The sequence below is a fragment of the Anabrus simplex genome, chromosome 1, assembly GCF_040414725.1.
Source record: "Anabrus simplex isolate iqAnaSimp1 chromosome 1, ASM4041472v1, whole genome shotgun sequence".
NCBI lineage: Eukaryota > Metazoa > Arthropoda > Insecta > Orthoptera > Tettigoniidae > Anabrus > Anabrus simplex.
The window spans coordinates 1172194561-1172215466 of NC_090265.1; the positions used below are offsets into that span (position 1 = coordinate 1172194561).

Sequence of the window (20906 nt, forward strand, 5' to 3'; positions counted from 1 at the left end):
GAAAGAATAACAGATTAAATTAATGGCCCGAACACAAAATGAATGGAGGCGTATACTTGCACTCCTAGATGATGAAGAATAAAATCCTAACGGGGCTCTTGGCCCAGAGATACAGGGGCTAATCCCAATCTACTGAGGTGACAAGAAAGAAAAACAGTTAAAAAATCGTAGTCACCTCAAACCAAGTTGAAGGGGAACTCAAGAGGGTAACGCACTTTCTATCCCCGATTTACAATTAAAGATTGTATGAAATTTTACATTAACGGAACGAAAATTTACATATTAGAAAAGGTTGGTTACATAGTGCACCCTACGGGTCAGGGTAACCACAGTAATTCCCAACTAGTCAGTTAAACACATCTCAGGGTATCCTTGCCTCCAGAAAAATGGTTAATTTTTCTATGTTTGGTTTTACGTGTGTCCGAGGAGAAATACCGGTACCATAGGCAGTTCAAAGAAAGTAACGATGCCATGCGCGGTGCAGAGACAGTAACGATACCATACGCTCAGTAATTGTTTCGAGAACGCAAACTTCAGTCATCTTTTTAGAAATAAATAAATAAAAAATATATATATATTCGCACAACGAGAACCTTACATACTAAATAAAACTATTAACTACCAATATAAATGAAAACTCACTTCATTATATAAGAAACTAATCAAGAAACACATTTATTATATTGTCAAGTTTCGCAAAAGAAATGGTTAATATCAGGTATGTCTCATTAGCTTCGATTATCAACTTAATAAATAAATATTTTAATCAATGAGTCAAACATCTTAGGTCAGCGCTGCCTATTTCCTAAACTAAGCTTTCATCTTAATACATTGAGTAACGTATTCCTGAAATGAATTATCTTCCATTTAAAAAATTACATTTGGTCACAAGAATATATTACTTCATAGTCTTTTGGCCACGGTCGAAATTCGTTATTTCAATAAATTATTCCATCAGTCACGGTATAATTATACCTCATTGAAATACAACCATCACGTTGTTCAAGTCCCTACGAAAAAGAATTGAATTTGAATAATATTTCCTGAATACAAATATCAGTGACCTATGTTATGTTGAGAAGTATCTGAGTTCGTTGTTGCAGGTTAGCGTGAAGAAAATGAAATACTGAATGACGCACTAAGTTCCTCGGTCCTATTGCCACATAAATTACGGCTCCTAACTAAGTATTCACTCTAATAATATTCCATATAAACAAAACATCGATGATATCCTACGTAAATGTCAAATAAATTCCCTATTCTAGCTAAATAATTTCTTATGTATCGTATACCAGCTCGATATACATACAGCCAGTAAGCATTTATCATATATAGGTGTGCTAATGCCAACACAAAGATATTTCAATACTACATTACGTTACTACTTGCATACACGCTTATTCTTCCATGCAATATCCATTCATTCAGTATATGACATAATCATGTATTCATTTATACATCACCGGTTGTTATTCCTGTCAAACCACTTTCACACATCATTAAAATATACGAAATATTATTGTTCGTACCTTGCTGTAGTTCCTCGCTGGGGCATACTTATATTCTGTAATGGCACTGCATGTGCTCCAACATCACATATTAAACATATCAAATATGCTTTACTTCCTTTTACTCTGCGCAATATTTCATTTCAAATACTATACACACTTCCAATATCTCACCATTAACCTCCAATTCAATTCATATTTAACTCATTTAGCATTCACAACTAGCGCGTTTAACCTCCAATACTTAATTATACAACGATATGTATCCCATGAATAGCGCAGAATTCGTTCCTCAGAACGCATTTTTAATCTTGCAATTCCGTATATAACCCCAAATTCAGTATCTTTCCTTTCAATAAATCATACAGCAAAGAGTATGGTAACTAGTCTTAATCAATTCAACGTGCGTCCCTCTGTGACGTAACCGGGTTTGACTATTACTACATCACGCATGGACCTTCCTAACTAACCGGGATTCCTTGAAAATAGCTGTTGCACTATGTCGTATTTTTAAATGGTATTCCTTCATCCTTGGATAAAGTAATGTAGTAACACGCTATCACCTCATAACGAGATGTCAACTTAAATATTTCACATTGCACTTTCTTATATTCATAAGCACACTTAATTATCTCATGCTTAGGCTATTCAGATCTACTGTATATACTGGTAATACTCCACATAAGAAATTATATTACTTAATACTATTACTTAGCTCGCCATTCAATATCTCGGGCCTTAGTTGCTTCTCGGTGCGGTCGTAGTCCTTGGGTCAGGAACTGGGTAGAAATTCCACCAGTGGGATGTCAGGTAGAATGATCTCCTCCGCACGGGTCGGGTGGTTTTAACGGCCAGGACGACATCTCCCTCCAGGTTGGTCTATGCCGATTTAGCAAGCCATCATCTGCTCAGCAAGACAGTAGACAAAATGCGATGATTCTGAAAAATATAAGCTCATCATAGTTCTGCGTAGAATATATATATTATGGTGATTGCTTCCTTATTTGGTTTTCCTAATGATTATTTTCACTCAGCGTGGCTTAATCTCGAGCTCTCTCGTCTCAATCAAGTTCCTATTTTCAAACGGCTTTGCGTCTGAGTATCTGGACGTATTATTCTAAGCTTCAGGATTTTACTTGCTCCTTCCAGTATTTTAACACTTATTTATTCAATTCGCTCAATACTTCCTTGTTCTCAGCGTAATACTTCTCGCTAAATGTTGCCAATATTGCTTATTTTAGAGTGCGAAGTTCGATACGTCTTGTTCTCACCGCGTCAATTTTTCAAGTCAGTTTTTTGTAATAATCTGTTTTATCCTTCTTATTTTTTTAAAAACAATTCTATCGATTATGTACCATTGTACACCGCCTTCATAGTGGTAGGTTTAAGTTAGTCAAGGCCTCCTAGCATACATCAATATCGATATCTTGTTATACATTTCTTTGCCTTGGCTGGCCTCTACCTTCCGTAGGCGCCATTTTGAATACGCCCAGTAAATGCATCGGGTACAATAGTTAGAAAATCGAACCTTCCCCTCGGATAAGTTTGCGGAGACAGCCCTTACCTGGCTGTTGTTCTGCCTGCCGAAGAATGAGGCGCCCCGCCTCCTGCCTTAACACACACACTCAGAAAGACGACGATCAATGAGACACTGCAGCCAGAAAAGCCTCTGATTATATACCCGAGGGGATTGTTTGAGAGTATTCTGGACTAATCAGGACACACCCTCTCAGTTTTATTGGCAAATTCAAAAGTTACACCCAAAAAGCAACAAGGAGCCTGTGATAGGCTGAAAAATAATTACAGAAAATTCTTATTGGCCAGATTCAAAACTGGCCGAATGAGAAAGAAGTGTTGCAAACTTTGAAATATATACAAAAAACACATGAAAGTTAATTTACTTGAGAAAACCCACAAACACAACATTTCTTTCAATAACAACTTCTTTTACTTTGCACAGTGTGCATGACCACAGTTTTTGGTAATGACATCTATGGAGAAATGTCCAAACTTCTTGATGTACAGCAAAACAAAACCAAAATCAATCCAATCAGTTTAGGAAACTTAGAAATGATAAATTTCTCAATTTTACGATAGTGACATCTTCTGATTAATTTCCCGACTTTATGTAGTAGCAGTTTCACGTTTTGTTGGATAGATAGAGTTTATTAAGGCGCTGCTTTTGAATGTGCGGAGTTGAGGTGTACCTTCCGGTACAATTATTATTATTATTATTATTATTAGTAGTAGTAGTAGTAGTGGTAGTAGTAGTAGTAGTAAGTAATTGATATACTAGGGCTTGGATGTTTAAGACCTAAAAATAGCCCAAATAAGCAAGAAAATATGACCTCAAAAGTGACGAAATATGACGTAAAAGTGACAAAATATGAATCGAAAATGATTAATCTAAATATGGCCATTTTAAAACAAGTTATAAATCGAAACGGCAATTCGTTTGATACATATTTGTTAACTAAATTCTGTAGTCTTACTTTCTTGTTAATTTTCTGAATATACATGTTTAGCCGTTATTCACAGTCCATTGTCCCCGATTCACTTATCAAACATTTGTGAATACATACCTATAAAGTGAGATTATCAGATCACACAGCATTTTAAAAGTCAAAACATGTTTGCACCCTTCATTGGTGGTTTGAAATACGAAGAAAACTAGAAATCAATCTATTTTTAAAAAACATATTTTGGAACATTTAAGCCCAGATTACATTACTATTGTTCAAATGCGTTAAAGTTTAAATTGAGCACCACGAAATGAATTAAGTAGATGTCTTTCGTTACATTATGGTAGGGCGGCTCGGCATATAGTGCAAACTCGCATAACGTTTTTATTCTTCTCCGCGGGTGGTACTGAAATGTATGACCAGATTCATCTTCAAAGCATCAGGCGCAAAAGACCTCCGAATATCACTTAACACATTCTTGTAAGAATAGAAGCTCCTTTCTACGTCACAAGACGTTATTGGTGCATATTTAAATAATATTAAATCACTGCTGTCGAGTATGCACTCACCTTGAAATGTACTGGTACCTTCTCCTCTAAGAACATCATTTATCTTGCACACACAGCGAAAACCGTCACATCGATCAAGCACATTTTAAAGTTTCTATTTTACACTGTCGCCAACTATTCCATGGGATTGTTGTGCTGAAAGTTCAATACTTCTCACAGTTTCAATACTTGCATGAATTTCTAAGCTTCTACACTCGATATAATTCCAAAGTTCGACTTAATATATGCCAGACTTTCTGACAAACTGTAGGAAAACAATTCCTGCGTAATCTTAATAGAAGAGGCAGAGAATTCCATTTGTATTAATTAACTATAGATGTGATACGGAAAAGCAGTTTGGTAAATACTAGTTCTCATTCGAAAAGTTGACGATAATTTTGCGCAGCTACAGCTATTGCCAAACCGCCGAAATATGACGGTTCTACGAAAATAGCTCAAAATATGACATTATGACAAAAAATAGCGAAAATATGCATTTATATGACAAATAAAAATCATTTAATTGTAACTATTGTGGCTACTCTAACCACTACTCTTATACTTACATCTCCTTCACACAATATACATAACATTTGTTTGAGCGCCAGTTGCTTTGTTAAGAAAAACAACAAAATTCGGTAGAGCATACCTCTTATATCAATTATCTCAAGGCGTGAGGTGATAAACTCACATATCTGGCAATATACAGGGATATGGATCAGGACAATATTAAATTACTGTTGCATTTCCACAATTGAGGATTGTACATGGAACTGGAATCACTTATTATAATTAAAAATAAAACTGAGTTTATGACTAAATTTACGTCACAATGAACAATCATTTACGTCTTTTAATTTAACAAAAGAAATATATTGTGAGATTTGCGGTACAAAGGAAAGGAAAATTTAATCTAAACAAAAAAAGCTATTGGCATGAACTTGAAGTGAGATGTGATATCGCCGCTGATTACACTCTTCTTCATGTTATGAATGCATAACATGTCTGATGCTTTAATTACCTGTTGTCTGCATACACCGCTGTTGAACTTGAAATTCTTGGGAAAACCTGTGAGCTGAAGTCGGGAGCCGTCTGCTGTAATCTTCTTATGTCACAAGGAGTTGGCCTACATACCATGTACGCGTGTAGGGAGCTCCAATGTAATTACGTCCACTCAATATATTATAAGAAATTGTAAAATATTCTTGAAGACATCTTGTGAAGTCCATCCTCACAAGAAGATGATGTTTCTTTATCAGCATAGTACACGTCTCTGCTCGGATACAAGCACCACTTGTAGACCTCCTCGATTATTACCGGACCTCTTGAAAACACAACTCTTAGCTCTTACCATCACACTAAGACCACTTCTTCCATTTGATACCTCTGACTGTAACATATGATCTGCACGATATCAACTGCTTATGAACTGAGTAAGAACAGAATACTGTGAACTGAGAGATATCATCTGCATCTCTCACTACCGTTGCCTCGACTTATATCACCTCGCGATTACGACTCATCTCCCCACTCACTGTTCATCCCTTCCACTTCCACATACAGTAGCTGGCGAATACTGACACTAGGTCGCAATCACGTGTCCACGCACTGATGTCATCAGTCAAGCGTTGTCTAAGCTTACCCAAGCGGATCGAGAATGACTAGGCCGAATGCGTCACCGGGAAATCTCCTTGTACACAACATTCCCAGTTTAAACATAGCCTCGATTGCAAAATACTATGCCAGCTCATCTAGCCAAAGTTACAAGCCACAGCATGACAATATGAAACCAACAAATCTCACTTACTACAATACAGAATAATTACAAACATATTCACTTAACCTATGATTAAATACAATAATATACGCGATACCTAATTATTACAGTCTAAATGATGAGAAACAGAATATATAAAATCTAATGAGTCGGGTTAATAATGATGATAATAATAATAATAATAATAATAATAATAATAATAATAATAATAATAATAATAATAATAAATACTGAATGGAATCTGTAACCTAGTTGTACGGTTACAGAACGCCTCCCTCATGAAATAATCGATTAAATGAATCGATTGATTCATGAAATATATACACAATCACCTGAAATCGAGTACACCATATATACATGTATAAAAATGACCTTTACAAATTGGGTACATATTTTCATCCATCTGGATGTTCGTTGTTACACATATAAAACATTTATCAATTATCATTTTCACTTTGATTATACAGTATTATTTACATACAGATTACATTTCTTTCTCACTTCTGTCGTTTCAAACGTTCATTGAGTGTTCAAAAGTAATTCTCGAAGACATTTCATTATATACACTGTCTCCAAGCACTGGAGTTTATTGCACTGCCGTGCCTCACTTATTATCACAACACACGCTAATTTCACTGAAGTCCTGTTCGCAATGCCAGCTTCATAAAACATGGTGAATAAACATAGTAATGAAAATTAATCAACAAACTCACATGATATATTTCTTAAGATTTCTTATATTGTATGTGCCTACGATATTTCCTTCCTTGTCTTCTAATGAATAAGCACATTTCCCAATCCGTTTCACTACGGTGAAGTATCCCTGATATAACAAGAAAAACTTAGAAAGTTTACCAGCTTCTGCTGATGACGGAAGTGGCACTCTGAGTAAAACCTTGTCACCAAGCTCAAATTCATCCAATTTAGTCCTACAAAAGTTATCATGCACAATCTTACCGTGTTACCCTTCTTAGGTATAATAACAAGTGGATTCAAATTAGGACTACATGATGGTTCAATTATATTATAATCTAGCATAATGTCAATCTGCTCTTCAACAGCGCTAGCGTATTTTAACGGAATGGGATATTTCGGTCCTACAAAAGTTGAGTTATCAATAACATTAAATTTGTGTTCGTAAAGATGTGTTCTACCAGGCCGATCGCTAAAAACATCACTATGTGATATCAATAATTCACACAATTCGTCCTTCTGACTTTCCGCTAAATTACATTTCTCCACTGTCTCATACAATTCATCTCTAGAATCTCTCTGTATAGACACATGGCAGACATCAATATTTTTCCTCATATTAGGAATTTCACAAGATCTTTCCGTACTAGAACACACTTTATTCGCACTAATTTCTGACAAAACATCATATGGTAAACTGACTTCCCTGCTACTCTTTCCCCAAACAAGATTGACATTACACAGATCAAAATTTAATTTAGCCTTGTGACACGTTAACCAGTCGGTACCTAAAATAACGGCATAAACTAAATTAGGCACTACTAAGCATGGTTGGAAAATACATTCTCCACTTATGCTAATGGGGACAGCTATTTGTTTATTCACTCTTTGAGACTTGTTTCCAACAGCTGTTACGATGAACGTATTCCTCACTGGAATTTCCGCTACCTCATACTTCTCTCTCAAAACTTCCTCATACAGCTTGGAATTTACACATGACTTCTCACTACCAGAGTCCAACAAAATCTTAACTTTTCTGCCCCATATCAGCAGTTCAATCGTCGGTGTAACAGTAACACTACTTAAATTATCCTCATTACATAATATAAGATCACTTAACAAATCTTGCCTTATATCTAAATTTAAATTACACTTATAAAATTTATTGTCTACGATCAAGTCGTCACTTAAAACATTTGAATTATTGCTACTTAGGTCACAATCATGTTCACTTACCACTATAGGCTGGTCGACATTGCCATACTTATCTACCTTATACATGAACTCACCATTTACGGACTGTCTCAGTGACCTGTTTATACAGTCCGTTGCGCGTTTAAAGTACTTGGTTCGGTTACGACTTGTTGGTTACACACCTCAGTCGGCCTCCCCTGTTGCCTATTTCCTCTAGCGTCATTATTATTATTATTATGGCCTGTATTCTCTCGCCTCCCAGCTTCTGGTTGATTACCATAATCACGCCTCCCAGTCCTGAAATTTTCCGTACTATTTTGATAGTTTCTCTCCCTGTGGAAATTATTATTAGGTCTCTCCTGATATTCTCTTCTGTAGTTACGATTATTCATAGTCCTGTCCTGATTATTAGATTGGTTACCCCTTCCTTCTACATTCCTATTTAGTGTCCTATTATTATTCAAGCTACTACCTAAAGCATCAAAACTTTCCAACAAAATCTCCATTTCCTTAATAGTCTCCACTCTTTGCATACAAACAGCTTCTCTTATTCTATCGGGATAGTGCTTAGCCATAAGTCTAACTATATCAGCCTCAGGTCCAATACATTCTAAATTTCTCCACACCAAAACATGAGCCAAAAAGTATTCAGTCATTCTAACACCCTCGTTAGAATTATACCTGCCAAACATTACTCTCTCTCTCTCTCTCTACTCTGAACACCTTCACTCCAAAATTTAGCCATGAATTTCTCCTTAAATTCAGTTAGACTAGACATCGAGCTTTTATATACTTGAAACCAAGACTTAGTCTCTCCTACGAAAGCATTAGATAAGATCTCCAATACAGTTTCCCAGCTAATAATATTGTCTCTTAATTGAACAGCAAATTTCTTCTCTACTACTCTCATAAATTCCATCGGGTTAAATTCTTTCCCAGAAAACTTAGGTAAGTCATGATCTCTAGTGATTAAACCATTATTTACAATTATTTCGCGTACATTTCTACTATCACGCACTTCTTTCTGGAGTACTCTCTGGCAACTCAGAAATTTTTCTTCTAATGTTTCCTCAGCCTTTTCTTCAATTTTTCTTAACTTCTCCTGTAATTTTTCTTCCGATTCTCTCACCTTCTGTGATAATGATTTTTGTTCACTCTCTAGATCACCTACTTCTCCAAGTTTTCTTTCCACCTGTTCTACCCTACTAATACATTTCCTAGTTTCTTGCCCCACTGTATTGGTTATCTTTTCAAACCTTTCTTCTACTAACTCATTGATTTCTCCTTTATTAGACTCGATCTTGGCGCCTAATTCATCAATCTGTTTGATGCATGTCTCACTAATTTGCTCTATTTCCGTATGGAGATTGCTCCGACCCAATTCCATCTCAGCTCTGATGTCACTACACTCCCTATTTACCTTACTTTCTAAATTATTAATTTGCTTACTTATTTCTAACACCTTATGATCTATCTTATTACTAACATCATCAATCTTCTTATTAATACTATTTATGGCATTACTCTGAGCTTCAATTTTTTCACTAATGACCGCTTCAATTTTCTCACTCATAATATTATTCTGAGATTCAATTTTCTCACTAATGACCGTTTCAATTTTCTCACTCATAATATTATTCTGAGATTCAATTTTCTCACTAATGACCGTTTCAATTTTCTCACTCATAATAATATTCTGAGATTCAATTTTCTCACTCATAATATTATTCTGAGATTCAATTTTCTCACTAATGATATTATTCTGCTCAGTCATTTTGGACATCAGCAAATTAAATAAACCCAGGTCAATCACCCCTTTACTTTGATCTTGCGTGACAGCGTTTTCCTCAGTTTGTACTATTTTCTGACTTTCAGTAGGTCCCACCTTAGTCACCAACTTCCTATTTATGTTACCACCTTGGATTTCCTTGGACACAATAATCTCAGCCTCATCACCTGACTGCATATTGCTATCCTTGTCCATCTTCGGTTTCCTACTAATTTTTCGCGATCTCAAAGCTATTTCCCCTTGCACTTCCTCTGACATTACCCCTTAAATACAAACTTCAACAAAATGACCTTCGTAACATTACTCGGTGAATTTAACATGTGCGTATTTATTAAAAGAACTGATCCATGTATATTGCCATTCAGAAACACTTTTTCTGAACCTTTCGAGTCCCACGTTGCTGGCGACACGTTGTGGCTACTCTAACCACTACTCTTATACTTACATCTCCTTCACACAATATACATAACATTTGTTTGAGCGCCAGTTGCTTTTTTAAGAAAAACAACAAAATTCGGTAGAGCATACCTCTTATATCAATTATCTCAAGGCGTGAGGTGATAAACTCACATATCTGGCAATATACAGGGATATGGATCAGGACAATATTAAATTACTGTTGCATTTCCACAATTGAGGATTGTACATGGAACTGGAATCACTTATTATAATTAAAAATAAAACTGAGTTTATGACTAAATTTACGTCACAATGAACAATCATTTACGTCTTTTAATTTAACAAAAGAAATATATTGTGAGATTTGCGGTACAAAGGAAAGGAAAATTTAATCTAAACAAAAAAAGCTATTGGCATGAACTTGAAGTGAGATGTGATATCGCCGCTGATTACACTCTTCTTCATGTTATGAATGCATAACATGTCTGATGCTTTAATTACCTGTTGTCTGCATACACCGCTGTTGAACTTGAAATTCTTGGGAAAACCTGTGAGCTGAAGTCGGGAGCCGTCTGCTGTAATCTTCTTATGTCACAAGGAGTTGGCCTACATACCATGTACGCGTGTAGGGAGCTCCAATGTAATTACGTCCACTCAATATATTATAAGAAATTGTAAAATATTCTTGAAGACATCTTGTGAAGTCCATCCTCACAAGAAGATGATGTTTCTTTATCAGCATAATACACGTCTCTGCTCGGATACAAGCACCACTTGTAGACCTCCTCGATTATTACTGGACCTCTTGAAAACACAACTCTTAGCTCTTACCATCACACTAAGACCACTTCTTCCATTTGATACCTCTGACTGTAACATATGATCTGCACGATATCAACTGCTTATGAACTGAGTAAGAACAGAATACTGTGAACTGAGAGATATCATCTGCATCTCTCACTACCGTTGCCTCGACTTATATCACCTCGCGATTACGACTCATCTCCCCACTCACTGTTCATCCCTTCCACTTCCACATACAGTAGCTGGCGAATACTGACACTAGGTCGCAATCACGTGTCCACGCACTGATGTCATCAGTCAAGCGTTGTCTAAGCTTACCCAAGCGGATCGAGAATGACTAGGCCGAATGCGTCACCGGGAAATCTCCTTGTACACAACATTCCCAGTTTAAACATAGCCTCGATTGCAAAATACTATGCCAGCTCATCTAGCCAAAGTTACAAGCCACAGCATGACAATATGAAACCAACAAATCTCACTTACTACAATACAGAATAATTACAAACATATTCACTTAACCTATGATTAAATACAATAATATACGCGATACCTAATTATTACAGTCTAAATGATGAGAAACAGAATATATAAAATCTAATGAGTCGGGTTAATAATGATGATAATAATAATAATAATAATAATAATAATAATAAATACTGAATGGAATCTGTAACCTAGTTGTACGGTTACACTATATCACCTGATTTGCACCAAAATCCAATCAGGTAAGAAAATAGAGACAAAGAAAAAATATGACTTTTCCTAAACATCCGAGCCCTAGATATAACAATATATTTTTGTTAGTGTGATTTGATGGAATACAGGGCCTAATGGATGTACTCTTTCCAGATGAAATCAATTTTTGTCTAATCTAATGAATCTAAGTCTAATCGATGAAAATGTGAAACTAATTTATAATCCAAATAGAGAAAGAATGGATTCAGATGTCTACGACCTTCGGTCTGTATCAAGACATTCTTGCCGTTTACTGTACATTAGAAGAATTATGTTCTGTTTCTTTCAGCCCTGTCAGATGATGCAATTATAGACCTTGTAAATACAATAGACCAAAATGTATCTGACATCGAAGTTGATGAGAATGATGACCATCATGACGATGTCCAGCTACCTGAGGACAGTAGCAGTGATGCAGACCGTTCTGATTCGGAGGGTGATTCTGCGCTACAAAAAAGTGAGTATGTAATAGCCATAAATTAGTCAAAATTCAAGTTTTACATTATCCCAAGTACTGAAGAAGAAGAACCTGCCAAGAAACAGCCTGAGACACCAGGTTTTATCCTTAGAGACAATACAGTTCAAGAAATTTGATGTCGCATCCGCCGTTTCGACAAAATCCTGTGAAGCCTCTAAACGTGTCTGCTTCTGATCGTCCGTCAAGTTATGTGGCACAAGACGAGAACACGTTTTCCTCTTCCCTAACTTCTGGGAAACGATTTGTCGCACGGATTCACGGTTAATCTGCAGTTCATCCGCTATCATGCGCACAGTTGATTAATGTCCTCACTTTCTCAATGTTTTCATCACTGACGGCCGTCGCCGGTCTTCCGCTACGGGAGTTGTCGGAAACACTTTCCCGGCCTCCTCGAAAATGAGCGAACCACTCATACACACACTTCAAGGACAGTGTTTGATCTTCATAAACACGTACCAGCATCGTATGCGTTTCTTTCGGTGTCTTGCCAAGATTAAAACAAAACTGTACATTGATCTTTTGGTCGTTCATGTTCCAGTTCGCAGTTCAGAACCAACGCACTAAACACGCACTGTGTCAAACAGGTCTTACACGGGACACAAACGATGCTCAAGTAAACAAAGTTGGGAGCAGGTGGTCAAAACCTGCTGCTACGCAGGTGCAGCGTTGTGTGTCGCCAATGTTGCCGGATCGACCGTTCTGACTTCATTTACCGAACTTTATTGTCGCAGGTTGTATTAGTAAGATTAGATAAAACATGAAGCTAACCTTCAAACTTTCTAGCAGTTTTGAGATCAACTTTGTCTTACTTTAAACCGAGTACCATAGAGTGTTGATGAAGACAAGTAGTTTATCACATCGCTTGTCTCTGTACTCATGCTGGATATCGTTGCCTCAAGATGAATATCAAGCTCTTTGTTATTAAAGAAGTAGTATTAGAAAAAAAATCATTCTGTAATATTGAAAGTATTGGACTGAGAAAGGAACGGGCCGTGAAAAGTGGGAACATGACTCTCTATGCCTCTCCATTTAAAAATCGGATGGATATTTTAGTTGAATGAAGACGTTCAGACAGGAAAGATAAATGAGACAAATTTGTGAGAAGTGAGTGGGAGGAATACGTACCTTAGACAGAACCATTTGTTTGACCTGTGCGCTCGTATGGGGGTCAGTCCTCAGAAGAGGGTTCAAACTGACCGTGGTCAAATCGCCCATACATAGCCATTGGCCGTAACACTAAACTATTTCCTTGACTTTTATCCATTTGCAAAGACTGTACTAACTTATACAACATATTCCAGGACTTAATCAAAATAAGAAGAAAGATAGCTGAATAGCTTTCCGAATTCCTTTGAGTTTTTTCATTGTTGAAAAAATACGCAATTCTATGAGAGACGGGTGCTAAAAAATTAGCACTTACATTTTTATCAAGCAAGCAATTAATTAACATGTAAGTCCGTTCTACAATCCCAGGTGTTGATGAGGGGTGAAGGGTTTGCACTCACCATTTCGTTAGCAGAGAAGAAGTTATTGATGTATAGAGCGTTCCTCCACCAATATTTAGCGCAGTTTTCTTGGTCGTTGAATGGAGCTTCGAACACTGCGGTGTCCTGAAACCATTTCATGCACACCTGGACGACTCCCAGCACAAACATGTACGGTACTGTCAACCTGACAAATGAAGCAATAACAGGCATGTTAGAGTGGAATTATGCACTAATACAATGATTAACTTTTTAGCAGAAGTAAATGCTGATACCCTATTCCCTCCTGAAAACTTGTTATTGATTTTAAATTCAATTTTTACGCATAAGGTTTGGAAAAAGAAAGATATATTTTGGAAGTGTACCAGTAAAACCGTACTCCTCAAGTGTTCATTCAGCAAGTTTTCCTATTATCTGACGCAAAATAATGATACAAGTAATAATATTTTGAATGGCTCGTAAATAATTGTTTTGAGAGGGAATAACACATATTAACAAATTATACTGATGATAATTTTTATATAATTAAATATTCAGCTAGATGTCTCATTTAATATGCTTGTAATAGGTCATTTTTCGACATTACACAAGTGTGCGGAACACTTTAAAACAGTTGTTACCGTCGCCATAGACCTATCTGTGTCGGTGTGACATAAAGCCGCTAGCAAAAAAAACCAGTTGCTTTTCCCTGGAGAGGCACAGGTAGACATAACATTTGACACAGCGAGTTTTGTTTCTACCTTTACGTCGACAAATTGTAGGCCTGGGAACAACAGTACATACTGACCTACAAAGCAACAAAACCTCCAACATGTTTCCAATTATACTGAAGACCTCTTCTGTACCAACGTTTTGTCATGCGTATGAATTATCACTTTCTCTAATGAAAAATTTCTCCTTGCCGGACTTTATCATTACCAGCCCTTCCATAAATAGTATGGTAAATTAATTTCTACATCACTTTTGGCCCGATTTCATGTTAAATTTTACCGATGGATCCAACACATACCCTGGAACATGACACGCCTAGAGTACGCGAACCTTTGCTTGAGCCCTAGTTCCCATTCAGCACTATGGAGCTCAGGGCTCAAGAAAAGGTTCGCGTACTATACATTTTCCCTTCTACTGCAACTACTGAACAACGTTCTCTACCCGAACCAGAAACTGTACACATTGGAATTACTCAGCAATTTTCTAATAGCCTGATTCTCTCGAATTTCCGTTTTACTCTCCAGCGAATAGAACATCCGCGCTGGTCTATAACAAAAACCGGTACCGGTATACATTTCTGGCATCGTTCATGTGGTAACATGTGTGAGAAACGTTGAAATCACGATACACTTTTTATGGGTCAAATGACACACACCCGCCTCTGTGGTGTAGTGGTTAGCGTGATTAGCTGCCACCCCCGGAGGCCCGCGTTCGATTCCCGGCTCTGCCACGAAATTTGAAAAGTGGTACGAGGGCTGGAACGGGGTCCACTCAGCCTAGGGACGTCAACTGAGTAGAGGTGGGTTCGATTCCCACCTCAGCCATCCTGGAAGTGGTTTTCCGTGGTTTCCCACTTCTCCTCCAGGCGAATGCCGGGATGGTACCTAACTTAAGGCCACGGCCGCTTCCTTCCCTCTTCCTTGCCTATCCCTTCCAATCTTCCCATCCCTCCACAAGGCCCCTGTTCAGCATAGCAGGTGAGGCCGCCTGGGCGAGGTACTGGTCATACTCCCCAGTTGTATCCCCGACCAAGAGTCTGAAGCTCCAGGACACTGCCCTTGAGGCGGTAGAGGTGGGATCCCTCGCTAAGTCCGAGGGAAAAACCGAACCTGGAGGGTAAACAGATGATGATGATGATGACACACACAATACAACATATCCCAAAACTAATTATTAATGAAGGTCTGTTTGATGGAATCCAGCTTCCATATATGGACTTCCTTCCATCACTACGTCAACGATCCGTCATAAAGTAGTCGGCTGAGTAGGCAGATACATAAATGCAAAGAGGACGACATTATCCGGTCGGCCGTGGCCTTAATTAAGGTACAGCCTCAGCATTTAGCTGGTGTGAAAATGGGAAAACCATCTTGAGGGCTGCCGACAGTGGGGTTCAAACCCACTATCTCCCGGATTCAAACTCACAGCTGCACGCCTCTAACCGCACGGCTGATTCGCCCGGTTTGTACAGAGTACAGAGTAAAATACAATCATTCCAATGATAATGTACAGAAAACAAAGAAGCAGCAGATACATTACTTTAATTGATGTAATTAAGTGGATGGAGCGTAGAGGTGATGCCACAATATTGCTATCAAAGCTTTCAATCTTTGTATGCCCGAGCTCACGATGGTCTCATTCGGTTCACCTAAGCGTCGGAAATAAGTGACCAGTAGTTTAGGAATGGTGCTCCTTGCACCCAGCATGAGCCCTATGACCTCGATGTCCTCAAGGTTGTACTTATTGAGGTAATATGGAATGGTTGGTGAATACATCCTCTATTTTCTTCATTGACATCAGATTTGCATCTACTTCAAATCTGAGCGTCGGGTCGAGAATGAAACCTTTTTTGCTCCCGGGTTTGACGGCCATCATGTTGATTCGTGTACTAGATACCCTTTACCACGTAGCGTATCGGCCAGAACCCCACTGTCGGCAGCCCTGAAAATGGTTTTCCGTGGTTTCCCATTTTTACACCAGGCAAATGCTGGGGCTGTACCTTAATTAAAGCTACGGCCGCTTCCTTCCCACTCCTAGCCCTTTCCTGACCCATCGTCGCTGTAAGACCTATCTGTGTCGATGCGACGTAAAGCAACTAGCAAAAAAAAAAAAAAAAAAAAAAAAATAGCGTATCGGCCAAGAAAGACCGGATGTGATGGTGACTGGTGTTCCGTAGGCTTTCGCCGAATGGGCAAGATCCTAAGATGTGTGTCAAAGTTTCAATCTTACCGCATCGTCTCCAGTGTAGTTACCGTCTTTGAATCTGCCTGGTATGGAGCTCACAGGAGCTACATCGCTGCCATTTTGAGAGCATCTTTCCACTTGGTGCTTGTGAGTCCGTCCTGTTTCCTTATCCACCGTGTGGCTGGAGTAAACTCTTGATATAGTCATACGCCTTTGCCTTTCTGGTTTAATAGGCACCATTTTTTATATCCCTGGTCTCTGAGAGATCTCCTGAGTTTCATGGTATCCAACAGGCCGTCACGTGTCTGCAATTTTCGGTGAGCATTTTCGGCTGAGACATTCGATGTTAAGGGTGGACGCGCAATGAGCAGTTTCAAATTCGAGGTTTCTCGTTGCTTCAGTGTTCATATTGCCAGCCAGTATCCAGTATTCGGGAGATAGTGGGTTCGAACCCCACTGTCGACAGCCCTGAAAATGGTTTTCCGTGGTTTCCCATTTTCACACCAGGCAAATGCTGGGGCTGTACCTTAATTAAGGCCATGGCCGCTTCCTTCCCACTCCTAGCCCTTCCCTGTCCCATCGTCGCCATAAGACCTGTCTGTGTCGGTGCGACGTAAAGCAACTAGCATATTGCCAGCTTTGCAGAGGATTTTACAGCTATTGGTCTGTTGTAGAGCTGCTTTCCAACTTGCACGAAAACGACCCAGATCTTTAACCGCTTTGGCAGAATAGATAATTGCATCTTGTTTGTCAGCTGGAAGTGATAAAGTCTCCTTGAGAGTACTCTTAATCATTTTGTCGGTATCATCTAAAAAAGTTGGTGAATTTTTCCAGTGGGGTGCAAAGGAACTGATTTATCAATGTGGGACACAAGGATGTATTTAAGATGTTAAATTTTTAATCAGGCTGTAGCCAAGGGGAAGATGCCGGGGCGTTTAGTTTCTCTTGCAGTAATGTGACAGATTACTTAAGATCAAATACAATAGCGTCAGCGAAGTTAACTGCCAGGTATTTAATGCAATCTGATCCGGAAATGCACCATATAGTTGTTCCGTTTGATATGCATAGGTTTCCAAAGCTGAATTTTCCGTTATTAATGTCGATATCTATTGATTTGTTTACGTTTATTTTCGACCCTTATTCCTGAAATCTCTCAATTGCTAAGTTAGTGATTTCGAGAGCCGATTGCTTGTTTCTTCCAATTATTATAGTATCACCAGCAAAGCCCAACCTTGTCAGTGGAGTTAGCCCATCACCCATAGAGTATCCATATTCATTAGATACATTGTTTTCACTGAGTTCTCTAAATATGAGGTCAGTAGCGATATTGTATATGAGATGTGAAAATGGGGACCCTTGAATTACACCACGACGCAAAATGATAGGTTTAGTTCTTCTCTGATTGACCTGGAAACAGGTGGAATTATTTTCTTGCAGATTGCAAATTATTCTTGTTAAATTAGAGAGGCATTCAGAAGAACTGAGAGTACGTCTGAGATGTAAGCGGTCGACATTGTCAAAGGCTTTACTTATGTCGAAGAAAATCAGGATTACGTCATGCTTTCCAAGTTTAGCATGCTGGAGGATTGATCTCAGAATGACAGTGTTTATGAGACAGCCGGGTGACCTAGTGAAACTTCTCTGATGTCCGATTCGTTGGCTGAATGGTCAGCGTACTGGCCTTCTGTTCAGAGGGTCCCGGGTTCGATTCCCGGCCGGGTTGGGGATTTTAACCTTCATTGGTGAATTCCAATAATCCGGGGGCTGGGTGTTTGTGCTGTCCCCAACATCTCTGCAACTCACACACCACAGATAACACTATCCTCCACCACAATAACACGCAGTTACCTACACATGGCAGATGCCACCCACCCTCATCGGAGGGTCTGCCTTACAAGGGCTGCAGTCGGCTAGAAATAGCCACACGAAATTATTATTACCTCTCTGATGCTCACTGAACTGCACAGAAAGCCTCAACCTGGCCTCAAAAACCCTTTCAATAATACGTCGTAATACGGAACATATAGTTATAGGTCTCCAATTTGACGGATTTAGCACGTCTCCTCCTTTGGACAGAAAGACTGTACGAGCCTGATGGAAAAGTGTTGGAACGAACCCGGTATTTAACATTATCGTAGCGATTTTTGCAATTATGTTAGATACTAGGTTGTCCTTGACTGCTCGGTCTATAATATTGTCAGGATCGGGAGCTGCGTCAACTGCTACTTTACTTTTCGCATCAATTACCTCTTCCTTGCTTATCGTTGTCTCATAACATTCGTTGAGTGCTATCCGCTGCACTTCACTGATGCAGCCCGGATACTCCTCCCGTACTCAATTATTGGGATTATAAAATATAGAAGAGAAATGGTCATCAATATCTTGAACACTAAAATTACAAGCTTTTCTCCTTTGATTGTAGTAAAGAAACTGCATTTCTTCGTATTTGTATTTATTGCGCCTCTTCTCTCGGTCCCTTTTGGTCGCGCGTTCTGGGTTAGATTGATTCATATAACATCTTTGAAATCAGAGCATCACGTTTAGCCTTCCTAGCTTCAAAGTATTTTGTGGCGGGGTGTTTTGGACCTGGGAGAAGGTTTACTGATTTGGACAAGAATTCGGCAAATCCATTTACGGATTTGCGTATGATAACAAAAACATTTGCAATAAGATACAAAAGTTCAGAACCAGAAAAGTGGCTGGAATGTTTGTGAAATTAAAAACTGGTTCGATAGAAGGCAATTCGGTTTTAGGAAAGGTAATTCCACTGAAGCTCAACTTGTAGGATTCCAGCAAGATATAGCAGATATCTTGGATTCTGGAATCAAATGGACTGTATTGCGATTGACCTGTCTAAGGCATTTGATAGGGTGGATGAATGGAGACTACTGGCAAAAATGAGTGCAATTGGAAGAGACAAAGGAGTGACTGAATGGGTCGCTATATTTCTAGAAAATAGATCTCAGAGAATTAGAGTAGGTGAAGCTTTATCTGACCCTGTAATAATTAACAGGGGAATTCCTCAAGGCAGTATTATCGGACCTTTATGTTTCCTTATATATATAAATGATATATGTAAAGGAGTGGAATCGGAGGTAAGGCTTTTTGCGGATGATGTTATTCTGTATAGAGTAATAAATAAGTTACAAGATTGTGAGCAACTGCAAAATGACCTCGATAATGTGAGATGGACAGCAGGCAATGGTATGGTGATAAACGGGGCTAAAAGTCAGGTTGTGAGTTTCACAAATAGGAAAAGCCCGCTCAGTTTTAATAACTGCGTTGATGGGGTGAAAGTTCCTTATGGGGATTACTGTAAGTATCTGGGTGTAAATATAAGGAAAGATCTTCATTGGGGTAATCACATAAATGGGATTGTAAATAAAGGGTACATATCTATGGATATGGTCATGAGGGTGTTTAGAGGTTGTAGTAAGGATGTAAAGGAGAGAGCATACAAGTCTCTGGTAAGACCCCAACTAGAGTATGGTTCCAGCGTACGGGACCTTCACCAGGATTACTTGTTTCAAGAACCTAAAAAATCCAAAGAAAAGAAGCTAGATTTGTTCTGGGTGATTTCTGACAAAAGAGTAGCGTTACAAAAATGTTGCAAAGTTTGCGCTGGGAAGAGTTGGGAGAAAGAAGAGGAGCTGCTCGACTAAGTGGTATGTTCCGAGGTATCAGTGGAGAGATTTCGTGGAATGACATTAGTAGACGAATGTTTGAGTGGTGTCTTTAAAAGTAGGAAAGATCACAATATGAAGATAAAGTTGGAATTCAAGAGGACAAATTGGGGCAAATATTCGTTTATAGGAAGGGGAGTTAGGGATTGGAATAACTTACCAAGGGGAAAATTCAATAAATTTCAAGTTTTTTGCAATCATTTAAGAAAAGTCTAGGAAAACAAGAGACAGGGAATCTACCACCTGTACGACTGTCCTAAATGCAGATCGGTAGTGACTGATTGATGACTGATTGATATGATCTCGTAGATATCCTTAACATTACTACAGCCTGAACAAGAGGCCGAAGGTCTAAATAAATTCAGTGGTAGCAATTTATGACTAAACTAAATTATTAAAATGGCATTAACGTGATGGGACTGCGCAGCATACATTGAGTATGTAAGCTCTAGACGTG

At 38.5% G+C, this 20906-nt stretch overlaps 1 protein-coding gene across 1 annotated transcript in view; it reads right to left on the reverse strand.

The window, feature by feature from the left end:
- The window catches only part of LOC136858399 (nose resistant to fluoxetine protein 6-like), a 176963-nt gene that overhangs the window by 29876 nt on the left and 126181 nt on the right, over positions 1-20906 (reverse strand). Inside the window, exon 8 of the mRNA XM_067137917.2 lies at positions 13893-14058. Within this exon, the coding sequence (XP_066994018.2) occupies positions 13893-14058 (166 nt within the window). The remainder of the gene's footprint in view (positions 1-13892; positions 14059-20906) is intronic.